Raw genomic sequence first — 15,235 nt, forward strand, 5'->3', positions numbered from 1 at the left:
TGTGAGGCTTATGGTATGGCTAAGAAATAAAAAATTAATAAATAATTTATACAAATAATTATGTATATGTAAGTTTGAAAAAAGGAACTAGACAATATAACAGGCCCAGAATCATTTTTATACACTATACTAGTCAGTTCATTCTTGGTTGACCTGCCTTTTACCCACATAGCCTGCCCTTCATCCAAATTAAAAAGAAAATTGCAACTAACAGGCGCTCTGCAGATGTTAGAAAACAAAAAGAAACAGAGAAATACAAACAGCAGGAGCAGTTTGTTTGAGAAATAAGTCTGTCACAATCTTGATGTTTTAATATCCATCCCTAAACTAAGCTATTCAATCAGAAGGCATTACTTAGACTGATCACTTTTGCCTTTCACAGAATTCCTCTCAGGGAATACAATATCGTATAATTGCTTTTATGCTTAAAAGTTATACTCTAAACTTTTAAGAAAGTTCATTTTTAAACACAAGAATATGAAATCTACTTCTGCACTTGCCATCTCACCATTCAGTGTTTTCTATAAGGGGGGAAAAAAAAGACAAAAAAAAAAATCTCCTTACTACAATTTAGGGCAAGAAATTCCAGAATTTACTGCACAGAAAAATTCCCCTATGAATGCAATTTGCATCCTTTCTGTCATTTCGGATATCCAAAGCTATGTGATGTGTCACACACTCCCTTTTGTCCAGCCTCTAAGGAAGCACAAAACCTACAGCAAAACTCAAGAAATCAAAACATATTTGATTCTATGGAATCATTTTCTACTCTAAAAACAAACGTGCTAAACATAAATGCTTTGTAAATCATTTCAATTTCGTTTTTGGAATAAAAATGATTTCTTGGATAAGCTCAAAAACTCAAGTTCCCCTTTTTATGTCTTGTTGTTGTTCACTTGCTCAGTTGCTCTTTGCAACTCCATGGACTGCAGCACACCAGGCTTCCCTGTCCTTCACATCTCCCAGAGTTTGGAGCATAATCAGTCTATTGGCATAGTAATTTTAGGCTTCTCTATTCAGTTCAGTTCAGTCGCTCAGTCATGTCCAACTCTTTGCGACCCCATGAATCGCAGCACACCAGGCCTCCTTGTCCATCACCATCTCCCAGAGTTCACTCAGACCCACGTCCATCGAGTCAGTGATGCCATCCAGCCATCTCATCCTCTGTCGTCCCCTTCTCCTCCTGCCCCCAATCCCTCCCAGCATCAGGGTCTTTTCCAATGAGTCAACTCTTCACATGAGGTGGCCAAAGTACTGGAGCTTCAGCTTTAGCATCATTCCTTCCAAAGAACACCCAGGGTTGATCTCCTTCAGAATGGACTGGTTGGATCTCCTTGCAGTCCAAGGGACTCTCAAGTCTTCTCCAACACCACAGTTCAAAAGCATCAATTCTTCGGTGCTCAGCCTTCTTCACAGTCCAACTCTCACATCCATACACGACCACAGGAAAACCCATAGCCTTGACTAGACAGACCTTAGTCGGCCAAGTAATGTCTCTGCTTTTGAATATGCTATCTAAGTTGGTCATAACTTTTCTTCCAAGGAGCAAGTGTCTTTTAATTTCATGGCTGCAATCACCATCTGCAGTGATTTTGGAGCCCAGAAAAATAAAGTCTGACACTGTTTGCACTGTTTCCCCATCTATTTCCCATGGAGTGATGGGACCGGATGCCATGATCTTCGTTTTCTGAATGTTGCGCTTTAAGCCAACTTTTTCACTCTCCTCTTTTACTTTCACCAAGAGGCTTTTTAGTTCCTCTTCACTTTCTGCCATAAGGGTGGTGTCATCTGCATATCTGAGGTGATTGAGATTTCTCCCAGCAATCTTGATTCCAGCTTGTGTTTCTTCCAGTCCAGCGTGTCTCATGATGTACTCTGCATATAAGTTAAATATGCAGGGTGACAATATACAGCCTTGACATACTCCTTTTCCTATTTGGAACCAGTCTGTTGTTCCATGTCCACTTCTAACTGTTGCTTCCTGACCTGCACACAGGTTTCTCAAGCGGCAGGTCAGGTGGTCTGGTATTCCCATCTCTTTCAGAATTTTCCACGGTTTATTGTGATCCACACAGTCAAAGGTTTTGGCATAGTCAGGAAAGCAGAAATAGATGTTTTTCTGGAACTCTCTTGCTTTGTCCATGATCCAGCGGATGTTGGCAATTTGATCTCTGGTTCCTCTGCCTTTTCTAAAACCAGCTTGGACATCAGGAAGTTCACAGTTCACGTATTGCTGAAGCCTGGCTTGGAGAATTTTGAGCATTACTTTACTAATGTGTGAGATGAGTGCAATTGTGCGGTAGTTTGAGCATTCTTTGGCATTGCCTTTCTTAGGGATTGGAATGAAAACTGACTTTTTCCAGTCCCGTACAATCCTATAAAAGGCATTATTTAAATTCATGCTTAGTTTTTTAAACAGTGCAATCATCCAACAAAATGGAAAACAAAGGCACTAGAAAAGTACAAACTGATAGTCTAGTGAAATCCAATTTTGTAAATCCTAATATAATACTTCAACAAGATTCAGTGTTAAAACTAAAGAAATTTAATTGAAATGTATTAATTCTGATTTAACATGTGGTCTTAAATTATATTCTACATTTGGGAAATTTGGGATTTGTGACCAGTCTGAAATCTTACAAGTTTAGTGTTAATATGTAGGAAAACGAACTCTCTCATTTTATTCCAGTCATACAGCACAGGTGAGAAGGGGATAGTTTTAAATGGACGTGATCATTTCTGTCTCTGATAAAAAGCAGTTTCCAATTTGCAAGCGTCGGTAGTTTTATTTAGGACAAATCCCACTACAAACTATAAATCGTGACAGGGTTTCATGTTATGAACTAAATTGCTTATAGTTTTCATGTCTCATAAAAATAAGATTTATAACCAATGAACTGGATTAAATTGTGTGCTCATATAATCATTCACTCTTCCTCACACACACTTTAAAATGGCAATATTGTATTGACCTTCTGAAATATACTAAGAGGAGACTTTTCATAGTAAAATAAATGAGGGAAAATTCAACAAGTTAGTAAAATGAAAGGGGTAGTGACATTCTATTTAATATTTTTATTTCATTAAAGAATTACAAAAAAGAAACTGTTTACTTGGTCAAACAATAATTTTGATTATTTTGTAAACCATTCCAATTTCTATAACAAAAGTGTCTGTGCTTGCAGTGAACAATCCCATACCTCCTAAGATACATAAACCATCATCACCATTACCACCACCTACCACAAGCTTGCATCTACAAACTGTTAGAGGTTTAATATGGCCTTTAAAAAAAATGAATTATGTACAAAGGGGAACAAAGATGAAAACATTCATCACATTCCAAACTAATGAGGACAATGTGTGTGCCTGCATTAAAATGTGGGTTCTTTTCTACAAGGCCGCATGGCTGTCAGTTCCAGAGTTTCCTCCTGTACGTGCTTTGGTGCAAGTGGACACAGTGGGAGCTGGAGAGAAAACAACTTCATCTGATAGGAGGCAGTCAGAGAAAGTGTCACAGAGAACATAATACTTGAACTTCGATATGAAGGAAAAAGAGAAATTGGCCAAATTAACAAGAAGGGGACAAGCATGATGAGCACAGGAGAGCACGCATGCAAAGGGACAGAGAATTGAGAAGACAGCAGGTTTGAGAGCTAGCAAACAATTCCGTAGCATGTGGAAAGAAACCAGGTTAAAAGGCAGGCAGGAGCAGACAATAATGTGCTTTGAAGTTTTGATTTTCTTCTGTAGCTGATAGGAGCCATTTACCCATGTTAAAACATATATATATTCTAGTAACAAAATCCAGAATGAGTTGGAGGAGGAGAGAACTATTAGGTGCAAATGACCAATAAGAATTTGTGCGTGAAGGAAGAAACAACAGCCATGGAGAAAGAAAGGAGGAGACTAGTCTGTAGTTCATTAAAAAATTAAATTAGGAGTCCAGTTATCTTACCTAGTAATCACCAAGAGTTGCTGAAGATTATTATCCCTTTTCTAATACCCCATGTAATTTCATAGACTTTTAATAACGGGAGAAAAGAAAAAAGTAACTTACCAAATAGAAGAGATAAAGCTGACTATTCTATAAAATCTTATCTATTGTAAGCAAAAAAAAAAAAAAAGAGGACACATTTTTGCTAAAATAATTTGTAGTAAATAAACTACATGAAATCTGGAGTGATTTTTTTTTCTCCCCAGGGGTGAATTATATCAGTAAGCAAATTAAAAAGCCATGACTAAATGTAATTTTAGTATAAGAGATAAGACCACAATAGAGTAACTTAACAAAATGTAATAATTACAAAGCCAAATTATCTGCCTGTGTTATTAAAAACCATTACCTTCACCTAAATTTTCTTTTTTTTTTTTCACCTTATGATTTTCATTCAGTCTTTTATAATATAGGCAGATAATCTGGTTATTGGATATTCTGGATAAACCGGATGTTCTGATCTGAATTTGCATTAGTTTTCTATATTGAGCAAATTTATGGAATGGGTTACAGATACATCCAGCCATTGCTTGTAACTGATATCTATTGTTCTGCTTGTCCCTTCACCCATCTTTGAAAACTGATCATCTCCTGCTTACCCTTCCTCTTGACCTCTTATATCCATGTGATTAGTATCATAACACCACACCTGTTCAATGTTCAGTGGATGGCCCACCTCATATCTAATTCCTAGTTATCCTTCGTATCAATGACCCCTCTCTCCATTTAACTTCAGCACCCACTATCTTCAGAACATACCCTAGTTGGGAATCACCACTAAAGAATGGCTGTACTTCTGCTATAACATGCCATCTAACCACACCCGTCAGTCCTTCCCCTTCTCTGAACAGGATTACCTGTTCACAGTTAGGTTTCGTCCACATCTTCAGGCCCCTGTCCACTCCTCCCAAACCATTGTCTTCCCCACCTCCTTTCCACATCCAGCGAGAACCCTCTGCTAATCACATCAATAACTCTTTCCCTAGAACTTTCCATTTGTTTCCCATCCTTCGTTTCTAATACAGCAAGCCTGAGCATTCCCCAACCAGATGAATCACTCAAATTCTGTGCCAGGTGACAGAATTCTCACAGAGAAAGCTGCTCCACTATTCAGATTGCTGTCATTGAAATTTATAGTGACTAACCACCACAGCCCTTGGCAATCATCAGCAAACCTTGTCCTAGTCAGTTCACATCTACATTCCCTCCTGTAACTCTTTCAAATGTTGACCACTTTCCGGGATAAGAATCCACCTTCCAATGCATGGGACATGGGTTTGATCCCTGGTAAGGCAACCACGACCCTACATGCCTCTGGGTAACTAAGCCCATGAGCGACAACTAGAGAGAAGCCCCCGCACTAAGACCTGATGCAGCCAAACAAATAAATAAGATTTCTTAAAACAAACAAACAAAAAAAATGTTGGCCGTTTTCGTAAGCCCCTTGTTCATCAACCCGTCTATCTTCATCTTAAGCTCTTCCTTCCTCACAGTGAAACAGAAATCTCCAGGTGGGAGGACACTCACCTCTCCACTCCTCTGCCTCAAATATACCTACTAGAGTACCAACCTTGATCTCACTCATGACTATCTCTGAGGAACCAAGTCTCTCTTACTGTCCTAAGACCACTATTTGTGCCTGGGTCCTAAGTCACAAACCAAAGAAACCTTCAGAGATACTGTCTTCCTTCTACACCTTTATCTGTGCTTCAATCTAACTTCTTCCCCCACAATGACAAGCAGATCAATTAATCTCACCTCTTAAATAAAACCTCCATCACCTGAAATAACAACAAAATCTCCCCTTGGCCCCTTAAGTTTTAGCTACTTCCCATTTCCTCATCAAATTTCTTGAAACCACATATTTTATAATAAATATAAAAGATGTACATTTTCTATGTTTACGTAATAGAAACAGATGGCTACAGTTTGAGGAGTAGAGATTGAGAAGAATATATCGGTAACATTATGTGTATGTAGGTACATATATTTTTGTTTATTTCCTAAACCACTGCCATCTGTTTCTAACCAAGCTCCTAGACTGAAAATACCCACACTAAGTGACCTATGATCTTATAATTGCTAAATTTAAAGTTTCATTGCTAAATTCTCTTCTTAATTGACCAGGAGCATTTAAAACTTTCTTTTTCCCCACAGCACTTACCACCTCTTCACATTTTATACATTTATTTGATTAGAACCTTTCTCCCTCCTGTAGGATGTGTTTATGAGGGTAGATAATCTGCATTTTTGATTCAGAATCTAGAATAGTGCCTGGCATAAGTAACCAATGAATTTGTTGAATAAATAGTATCCACCTCCTGGCCAAAATAGTTTGGGCCAGAGGTAGGAACCACACCCAAACTGAGTCAACTCTGGATGTGAGAGTTGGACTGTGAAGAAGGCTGAGCACCGAAGAATTGATGCTTTTGAACTGTGGTGTTGGAGAAGACTCTTGAGAGTCCCTTGGACTGCAAGGAGATCCAACCAGTCCACTCTGAAGGAGATCAGTCCTGGGTGTTCATTGGAAGGACTGATGATGAAGCTGAAACTCCAATACTTTGGCCATCTCATGCAAAGAGTTGACTCATTGGAAAAGACCCTGATGCTGGGAGGGATTGGGGGCAGGAGGAGAAGGGGACAACAGAGGATGAGATGGCTGGATGGCATCACCAACTCGATGGACATGAGTTTGAGTAAACTCTGGGAGTTGGTGATGGACAGGGAGGCTTGGCGTGCTGTGATTCATGGGGTTGCAAAGAGTTGGACACAACTGAGCGACTGAACTGAACTAAAGAGTTTAAACTCAGGAACAAGAGTCAAAACATTCTAAGTGGATATAAACTGACCTTAAGGGTGAAAGGAAAATAAAGCATATGTGATAGAGAAGTTGAGACAAAGAACATCCTTTGTCTCATCATCCAGATAGAATTCAAGCCCTTGTTTCCATTTATCCCAAGTATCAAAACAAGTTCTATCCCTGGTCTCTGTGAAACATCCCAAAATCCATACAGTAAGTTATTTTTAAACATAAACTGATTTGCTCTCTTATTCTGTTGCTTACTACCAAGAGATTCCTTATTATAATACAGGTCTCTGGTTGACCAGGAGGCTTAAAATAAACATCTAGAACCAATGTTCAAAATTACAAAGACAAAAAGGAAAGAAATGAAAGTAACAAGTTAAGAGTTCCCATTCTAATTCCCTGAATGAACGATAGGTATAAATATATGGGCAATGGTTAGCCTACTTTAATGATATGGAATCATTCTGTTTATGATTTACAAACCCTTTATGACATCACACTTAGGTACTACTTCTGGGGAAAGAGCTATTTACACGTCTTCTTTAAGTAAGATTTCGCACACATTCATTTTAGAGGTAACACCTTTTTTAAAAAAATTAAGTTTAGAACTAATTTTACCTCATGCTAATATCCCTCAGGACATAGACAAGTACACCATTCAACAGAGAATACCTGAGGAACCAGAGCTACCACAGGACACAGCAAATTAATGCTGGAAGGCAAATGAAATGCATTCTAAACTGGCATTTAGAAATAACAAAGCTCTATCTTGGAGAAGAGAATCTAATAATTACCTACATTACATTTCATGGGTACTTACCAAACAAACGCTGATGGAATAGAAATTTGCCAGCTATTAGTCCTATGAGAATGGCAAGTAGCCATAGAAGCACCTTCAGAAGCCTCCAGCCAACTCCTCGAGGATATTTATTTGTTACAAATGAAAAACAGTTTCCAACAACAATAACATTGGCTTCTGTTTGGCTATGAGAAACTGGGTCCTCCGCAAATATTAAGAAGTTAAAGAAGATCACCAAGTAAGCCACGATCATGCGAGACCAGGGGTGCTGGAAGTAATAACGAAAGTCTTTACCCATCCTTCAAAACTTCACTTCCACAGTTTACCTGTGTGAGAAAAGATACACAGGGTTAGAGCAAAACAACAAGTAGTCCCTCTCTTTCTACTACCTGTTCAGATTTACAACAACCCAATAGAGAGAGATTTGGAAAAGACCAATTCCTAGTTATGGTACCAAGACAAGTTTGAGACTGAGAATAGTAAATACTGTCCCTTCCCTGTTATCTCATCATACTTCTGATCATACGAGGACTTCGGGAAGTAAAAGAGTAGGGAGAGAGAAAGGGATATGAGAGGGCACAATGGGGTCTGAAATTGGGATGATGACTCTTCCTATTTTAGATTATCATTTTTATGTTTTAATCCTGAAACAGATCATTTAAAAATTAAAGAAACACAGAGGTAAACTGATCACAAACTAACAAAAAATAAATATCCTCTTCTGCCCAACTCCTTCTCCTTGGAGTTAAGATCCCTTAATAATTTTGTGCCTATACTTTCAGATCTTTTTTTTTTACATTGAAAAATGTGTGCACATGTACAGACTTTTATAAAAATTTTCAGTCCTATTTGTCAAATAATTTCAGCACCGAATAAGTTTCATGAAATAGCTAAGCCTATGGCAGAGTAGTTGCAAGTAGAACTTGGGCAACTGCTTTTGTGAACTGAGAAGAAAGTTAAAGATTTCAGAGAGGAGGACATACTCAAATTGGAGTTTGGAGGATCGATAGAATTTTTTTCCCAGCGACGAACGCACATATGCTTAACCTAGGTGCATGCAAGGGCCCAGAGTCACTGCAAAATATGTGACGTGCCTAAAGAGCAAGGCCCTAACACAGATGTGTACTTCAAGTACAGAAGCTTTCTTAAAATGCTGATACCCAGGCCCCACCCCTAAATCTTGCTCAGCTCCTCTCTCTTTCCTCTTTGGGGGCCAGTCTGCCCATAGAAACAAAAGCCTTTATAGGTCTTCCAGGGCTGGGACTGGGTGACTAGTTTATCTAATTCTGGGGTTCAGTCTTGATGAGCCCATTTGGTGCTCAGACTAAGCTGTAACTCTTTTCTTATCCAGCAATAAAGCTGATTAAATTTACGATAATAATAAAATTCTCATTTTACACATAGAAAAAGATACAAAGATCAAGTCACAAGCCTGAATTAACTTGAAGTCAATGGAAGATCTGAGAATAGCCTCCAAAGCTGCCTCCCAAGTTCCAGTCCAACATTCTGGGTAGATGAATATCAATTAAGACCACAATCTAAGCTAATGAAGACTTGGCTTAATTATTTAGAAAAGTTATGGAAACACACAAAAAGACTGGCAGTAAAATTTAGCAACACAGATAGTCATTGTGCCTTCTATTCATAAAACTTCCAACCAATTTCCTTCTTCATAAATACTCTGAAATATCTGTTCTTAGGGGCTGGAGCTCAGATCACTAAGGGATGGCTTTTTTTTTTTTTTTTCACATGAGGTTCTTCACCCAGTTACAAACCTACATTGTTTTCACACCAAAGAATGCAGATAAAAGTAGTTAAGAACAAAGACAAACATCATGCATTTTCACAGTATTCAATATGGAAAAATGCCAGAAGGGGCCAGCTGTCAACTCAATTTCATGCAAAACCTTTGGAAGTGTCCAAAGACCACTTTTAGAAGAGAATACACAGAAACACCTCAAGGCCAATGAGTCCTGAAGCAGAAATAGTTGCTACATGCCCATCAGAACTGGACAGGGCTGTCAGTTAAGAAGTTAGTTTCTCTGAAACTTCTCCTACCAGTGAGGAATTCTGGTGTGGTTCCCCCATCAACTCCCTTCACCACCCACACACAAGCAAGGCAGCCGGATTTAGACAACTAAATACATATAACTCTGATTCATTTTTAAATAAATGTTTTGTGGAAAGCAGGCATATATTTATTTTATTGCTGTTGTTTTTAACTTCAGAATCTTGCTTTGTGGGCTCTGCAATTTCCACATGTCCAAACTGAGTTACAACATTCAAAAAAATTTGGAGGTAGCTGTTCCTCTCCAATATTTATATTGTTTCAAGAGAGAACTATAGCACTGAACAACAATCTTGCTTTAGTACAGGTCCTAACTCCCACAGCCATGCTATGCATGCTACTACTACTCCCTTATGAATGATAAGAAAACAAAGAAGGGACTTTCCTGGGGCTCCAGTGGTTGAGAGTCTACCAGCCAATGCAGGGGACGTGGGTTAGATCCGCAGTTTGGGAAGATTCCACAATTAAGCCCATGAGCCACAGCTACTGAAGCCTGTGTGTCTAGAGCCTACACTCTGCAACAAGAGAAGCCCCCACAACTAGAAGCCTGCACACTGCAATGAAGAGCAGCCCGGCTTACCGCAACTAGAGAAAGGCTGTGCACAGCAACAAAGATCCAGTGCAGCCACTAATAAATTCATATTATAATAATAATATTTCCAATCATGTTTACAGCTTAATCTTCATTTCCTCTAACAGATTCAGTGACTTAGACACTAGCCGAGTGAATAGGATCATCTGGTCTTATTCTTTTATGGTAAACATGTTTATATATTCTTGCCTCACACTCCAAAGTGGAATCAATGCATCCTAGTGGGCCCCAAATTTCAAAACTTACATAACCTGAACAACAAGAGCGCTCATCTCCACTTCCTGACTCCCTATGTGAGGAGGTTGACAAAAGTTTGCCTAGTGATCTCAGCCTGTTGTCCAGACCACCAAAACTGCTTTCCCCTCTGTACTTCCCGTAAAGCATTCTGATGATTAATACAAACTTTCAGTGACTATACTGTTAACCCAGGATTGAGGCTGTTCAAACTGACTATGCTACAGGGTATACACAGTCTAAAAACATTTTTTTTATTTTTTAAAATTCAATTCTGCTTCCATATTGAGCTTTTATCTTAAGTAAATGTGCTTTTATCTTAGCTCTTAGCAGATCATAGTGAAGTTATCTATTTATGTATTTGTCTCCCTCCCTAGATCACAAAGTCTCCAGGGAAAGGGCTGTTTACTTTCAGGGCATAGCACAGTGCTGGCGTCATAGTGGGCAACCAATAAACTGGATAAACTGAGTGGAACTACAAAAGAGAAGCCCCCTTGTATAAATGAGATGAGAAGAAGGCAGAGCAACCTGCCATTCCTTCCACTAAGGAAAGAGAAGAGCATTGAATCCAAAGACTTCAAGAATGATAGGCCAGTAACAAGCACTGATACACCCTCAACCCCATCCCTACAGCTATCATACCATTTTAGCACCAGGTTCTGCACTGTTCTCATTATTACTAACATTTATTAAAGACTTAACCACTTCGCAGACACTATGCTAAAGGGCTTTACAAACATCTCATTCAAATTTCATAGCAACCTAATGAAGAGATACTCTATTGGAAGCAATGTTTAAACCGAGTTGAGTAGCTTGCATCAAAGAACAGAACAAGCCTATGCCAGAGCCAGGATTCAAATTCAAGCCACGTGCCTTCAACATTCTATACTACATCTTCTCCACACAAAGACATAGATTCCAAAATCTTGTCTTTTTTTATGTTGTTTAGAAAGTTCCTAATGATAAAGCCAATTAATATAAAAGATTCATAGTACTTCTAAGATAAATGAATCTACTATTACTATTCAAACTGACTTGATACCATGATTGGAAAGAACTGGAATCATGTGACTGACCAGGATTGCTCTAATTTTTTTCCTTCTCCTTTGAACATCAGTATAAGTAGTTGAATTGATCTGATTGTCGTTTTGCAATGCATCACTGACATCCATTCTGATTTTCCAACTCTACTTATACAGAACACTGCACCTCTGAGAACTAGACTAATTCACACTATTCAATTTCCTCTCATAATAATAAAATCATGAGATAGATGCCACCATCAGTATCTTGGAAGCCGCTGCTTTCACATAACAGCAGTGACAGGCGGAAACTTTATACCCTGCCTGATAATCCATAGGCCTTCAGTCATGGTTTATACTCTAGAGGGACTGGTATTTAGTGTAGATATCAGAAATGTCATGCATTTTACTACAAGCCAGTATTTTACCTGGTGAAGTAAAGTGAAAGTGTTAGTTGCTCAGTTGTGTATGACTCTTTGGATCCCATGAACTGTAACTCTCTAGGCTTCTCTATCTATGGAATTCTCCAGGCAGGAATCCTGGAGTGGGTAACCATTTCCTTCTCCAGGGGATCTTCTCAACGCAGGGACTGAACCTGGGTCACCTGCATTGCAGGCAGATTCTTTACTATCTGAGCCACCAGGGAAGCCCCATTTCACCTGGTACTAACAGCTAAGAATGGAGAAATGCAAAGTAGGTGATTACATGCAAGTTGGGAGGAGGAGCTCAGCAAAGGCACAGGAAAGGACATCTGGGACAGACATAGAGAAGTATCAGTAGTTCTGTGTGGCTGGAACACAGAGCACTTGGGGGCACCCTCAGATAGTTAAGGATAATCTGGGGCTATTTTAAGGAAGATTACACAAAGGTAATGTTCTTTATTTTACTGATTAGAGACCACAGAATCAAAGATTTCAAAGCAGTACAATTGCTTGCAGCAGGGTTTTGAAAGATTTCTCTGCCTACTTGGAAAATGACAAACTGGTAAGAGGCATGATGAAAACGGCAACCCTAGCTGGGAGGCAGCTCCAACAGTTTACATTAAAGATAATCAAGTACTGGACCAGGAGAACATCAAAGCCCTGATAATTGTTTTAATCATTTACTTGATTGGACCAAAGCACCCTGCCTTCCTCACTTACTGGGGTTTTTCCAAATAAGTGAAAATCTCAAGGAACTTCAAGAGTACAAATTTTATGTTTCCCTCAGCAGGAACCCTCGTTCGGGTGATGCTTTATGCATAATGACAAGTATGAGCAAGATGGAGTGTATCACTTCCATTAAAAAAAAAAAAAGTATGAGTTCATATGGCAAAGTCCTTGATGAACTAAAAAATTATGCTATACAAAAGACAGTATTACTAGCCAAGTGCCCCCAAAGTCCAGCTCTGCTAATGCAGGTCTTAGAATCTAGTGATACCTAACCAGGTAATATGAACATCATTTGCACTGAGCAGCACTGTGCTAGGATTAAAAAAAAGAATTTCTCCAAATGTTTTGAAGCTCCTTGGTATTTACGCCTGAAAATTCACCTGAAATCCTTCTTATCTCTTGTCAAAGGGCTTATTAAAGATGACCATGCCTGTACCCTGCCAAAAGTGTGAACCTTATTTCAGCACCTTGAATCTAATGTCTTGAAAAATAATTGTTAAAAAGATTCCTTGTACTTTGTTTTTTGTGGTATGCACTTTGTGCTGCAGACAGCTGTGTGTGGGATACTTCTTGGCTGTTTTAGTACAAGACAAAGTTAAAGGTTATCTACTTCAGTTACCTAGCTATAGTATTATATTAATGTATGTAAAGCTCTTTGCAGTTGACAGAACACTATTTATTGATACAATCATTTCATTTAGTCCCTGGGAAATAATCACTTCAAAAATTGCCTATCAAAAGGGCACACAGAGCTTTAAATTATTTAATACTATTTCCTTAAAAGATAAATAACAACAGCCTATGTTTATATCACGTTTTACCACTTAGTGTTTTTATCGGGTGAAATCACATCATTAGAATGACTTCACACAAATGATCAAAAGCGTCAGGAAGGCAAAACAAATGGTGATGGGAGAAATATGGTCCATTTCTACCTGACCTGCTACTCACTAGCTCTATGACCTTGAGCAAATCCCTAACCACTCTGAGATTCCACTTCTTCACCAGCAGAATCCTAATGAAAATACTTTCCTCACAGGGCGGTAGTGGAAACTAAAGGAGATTTCACTTGTAAGTGCCTGGTCACTTTCAGACACTTCCTTACCTGAGGACCACTATTAAAACGCAAGTGACTTCTGGTCATTCCCATTAAACATGAGCATGGAAATAACATCAACTGTATATTACATTTACTGAGTGGTTTGTATATACTATTCTCAGCGTCTCAGGATTTTACTATAACACAAAGCATGAATATCATCCTATTTTACAAATATTGAAAATGAGGCTCAGAAAGCACAAGCTACTTGTCCAAAATCATACATAGAGAGTGGTGAAGTCCAGATTTGCTAATTCCATACTAATTCCATAATTTCATCATTCATTTGTTCACTATTCACTATTCAATGTTCACTATTGCATATTTGTGCCAAGCACTGGCCTACACGTGAAGGTTACTAACAAACAACACCCCTGCTGCCTTGAACCTTAGGATCTAGATTGAGAGAAAAAGAAATTAAACAGAAAAAAATGAAACAGACAGTATTTTAGAAAGTTATAAGTTGATGCAGAAAATGAAAAGTTAACATGGGGTGTCAGGGAAGTTAAGAAGGTCTCACTATAAGGTGACAATTGCAGATGTGAAAGAAGGAAGTAAAGCAAGCAGACATCTGAGGAAACAATGATCCAGACAAAGGGAAAGGCCTGAGCTGCACATGATCAGTGCATTTAAGGAAAAGCCAGGAGGCTAGTGTGACTGGACAGCATGTGGGTCCAGGGGACTATGAAGGGACTAGAGATCTGGGAGGCAGTATCATGATCAGGCCTTGAGGCCATCCTACCACATGGGCTTCACTCTGTGCAAATGGGGGACAGAAGAGTGATGCAATCTGACCACTCTGCCTGATACTTGGAAATGCACCAGATTCTGGATACATTTAAAAAAGAAGAGATAACAAGATGTCCTGATGGACCGGATGTGGACATGGCCTGACAAACCCCAGAATGGATTTGCCATTTCCTGAGATGGGGAATGCATTTCCTGAGAAGAATACCTCTGGAACAGATATAGGCACTAACATTTTGGAGTGCTTTTTATATTTGGGGCTCTTGGCAAGTACTTTCCATGCATTATCTCAATCAACCCTTAGACCTAACCTTTGGATTTACCAGTGAAGAAACAGAGTTTTAAAAGGTTATCTGCCCAAGGTCATACAGATACCAACTGGGGGAAGCAGGCAGAACCACCTCTTTATGACCCCAAAGTCAATACTCTCATTTATTGTGTATTTCCTACACTGAAAAGGATAACCTAAAAACTTCCAGTGGGCAGGAAGCAAGGGTGAGAACTAGGTGGTGACTTACACCTACGGGGCACTCAAAAAATCTTTGCTGATGGATAAATAAGCGAAAAAGTAATGTGTGGATGACAGTTGGGTAACAGACCAGAATTGTGTGAGAAAGAAAAAAAAAAAGCACTGAAGATTCTATACCAGACAGAGCAGACTCTTGATAAAGGGATATCCAAGTCTGTAAAAAGAGAAATGGCAGAAGGTGAGAAAACCAA

At 38.9% G+C, this 15,235-nt stretch overlaps 1 protein-coding gene across 9 annotated transcripts in view; it reads right to left on the reverse strand.

Moving 5' to 3' along the window:
- Positions 1–15,235, reverse strand: part of TMEM117 (transmembrane protein 117) — a 647,436-nt gene that overhangs the window by 580,067 nt on the left and 52,134 nt on the right. For all 9 annotated transcript variants that reach the window (XR_011255891.1, XR_011255892.1, XM_069584531.1 and 6 more), the window contains one exon: positions 7,624–7,928. Coding sequence is in view for 3 of the 9 variants with exons in the window: in XM_069584531.1 (XP_069440632.1) it covers positions 7,624–7,900 (277 nt within the window). In the remaining 6 variants the exon portion in view is untranslated. The remainder of the gene's footprint in view (positions 1–7,623; positions 7,929–15,235) is intronic.

The sequence above is a fragment of the Ovis canadensis genome, chromosome 3 (genome assembly GCF_042477335.2).
Source record: "Ovis canadensis isolate MfBH-ARS-UI-01 breed Bighorn chromosome 3, ARS-UI_OviCan_v2, whole genome shotgun sequence".
Taxonomy (NCBI): domain Eukaryota; kingdom Metazoa; phylum Chordata; class Mammalia; order Artiodactyla; family Bovidae; genus Ovis; species Ovis canadensis.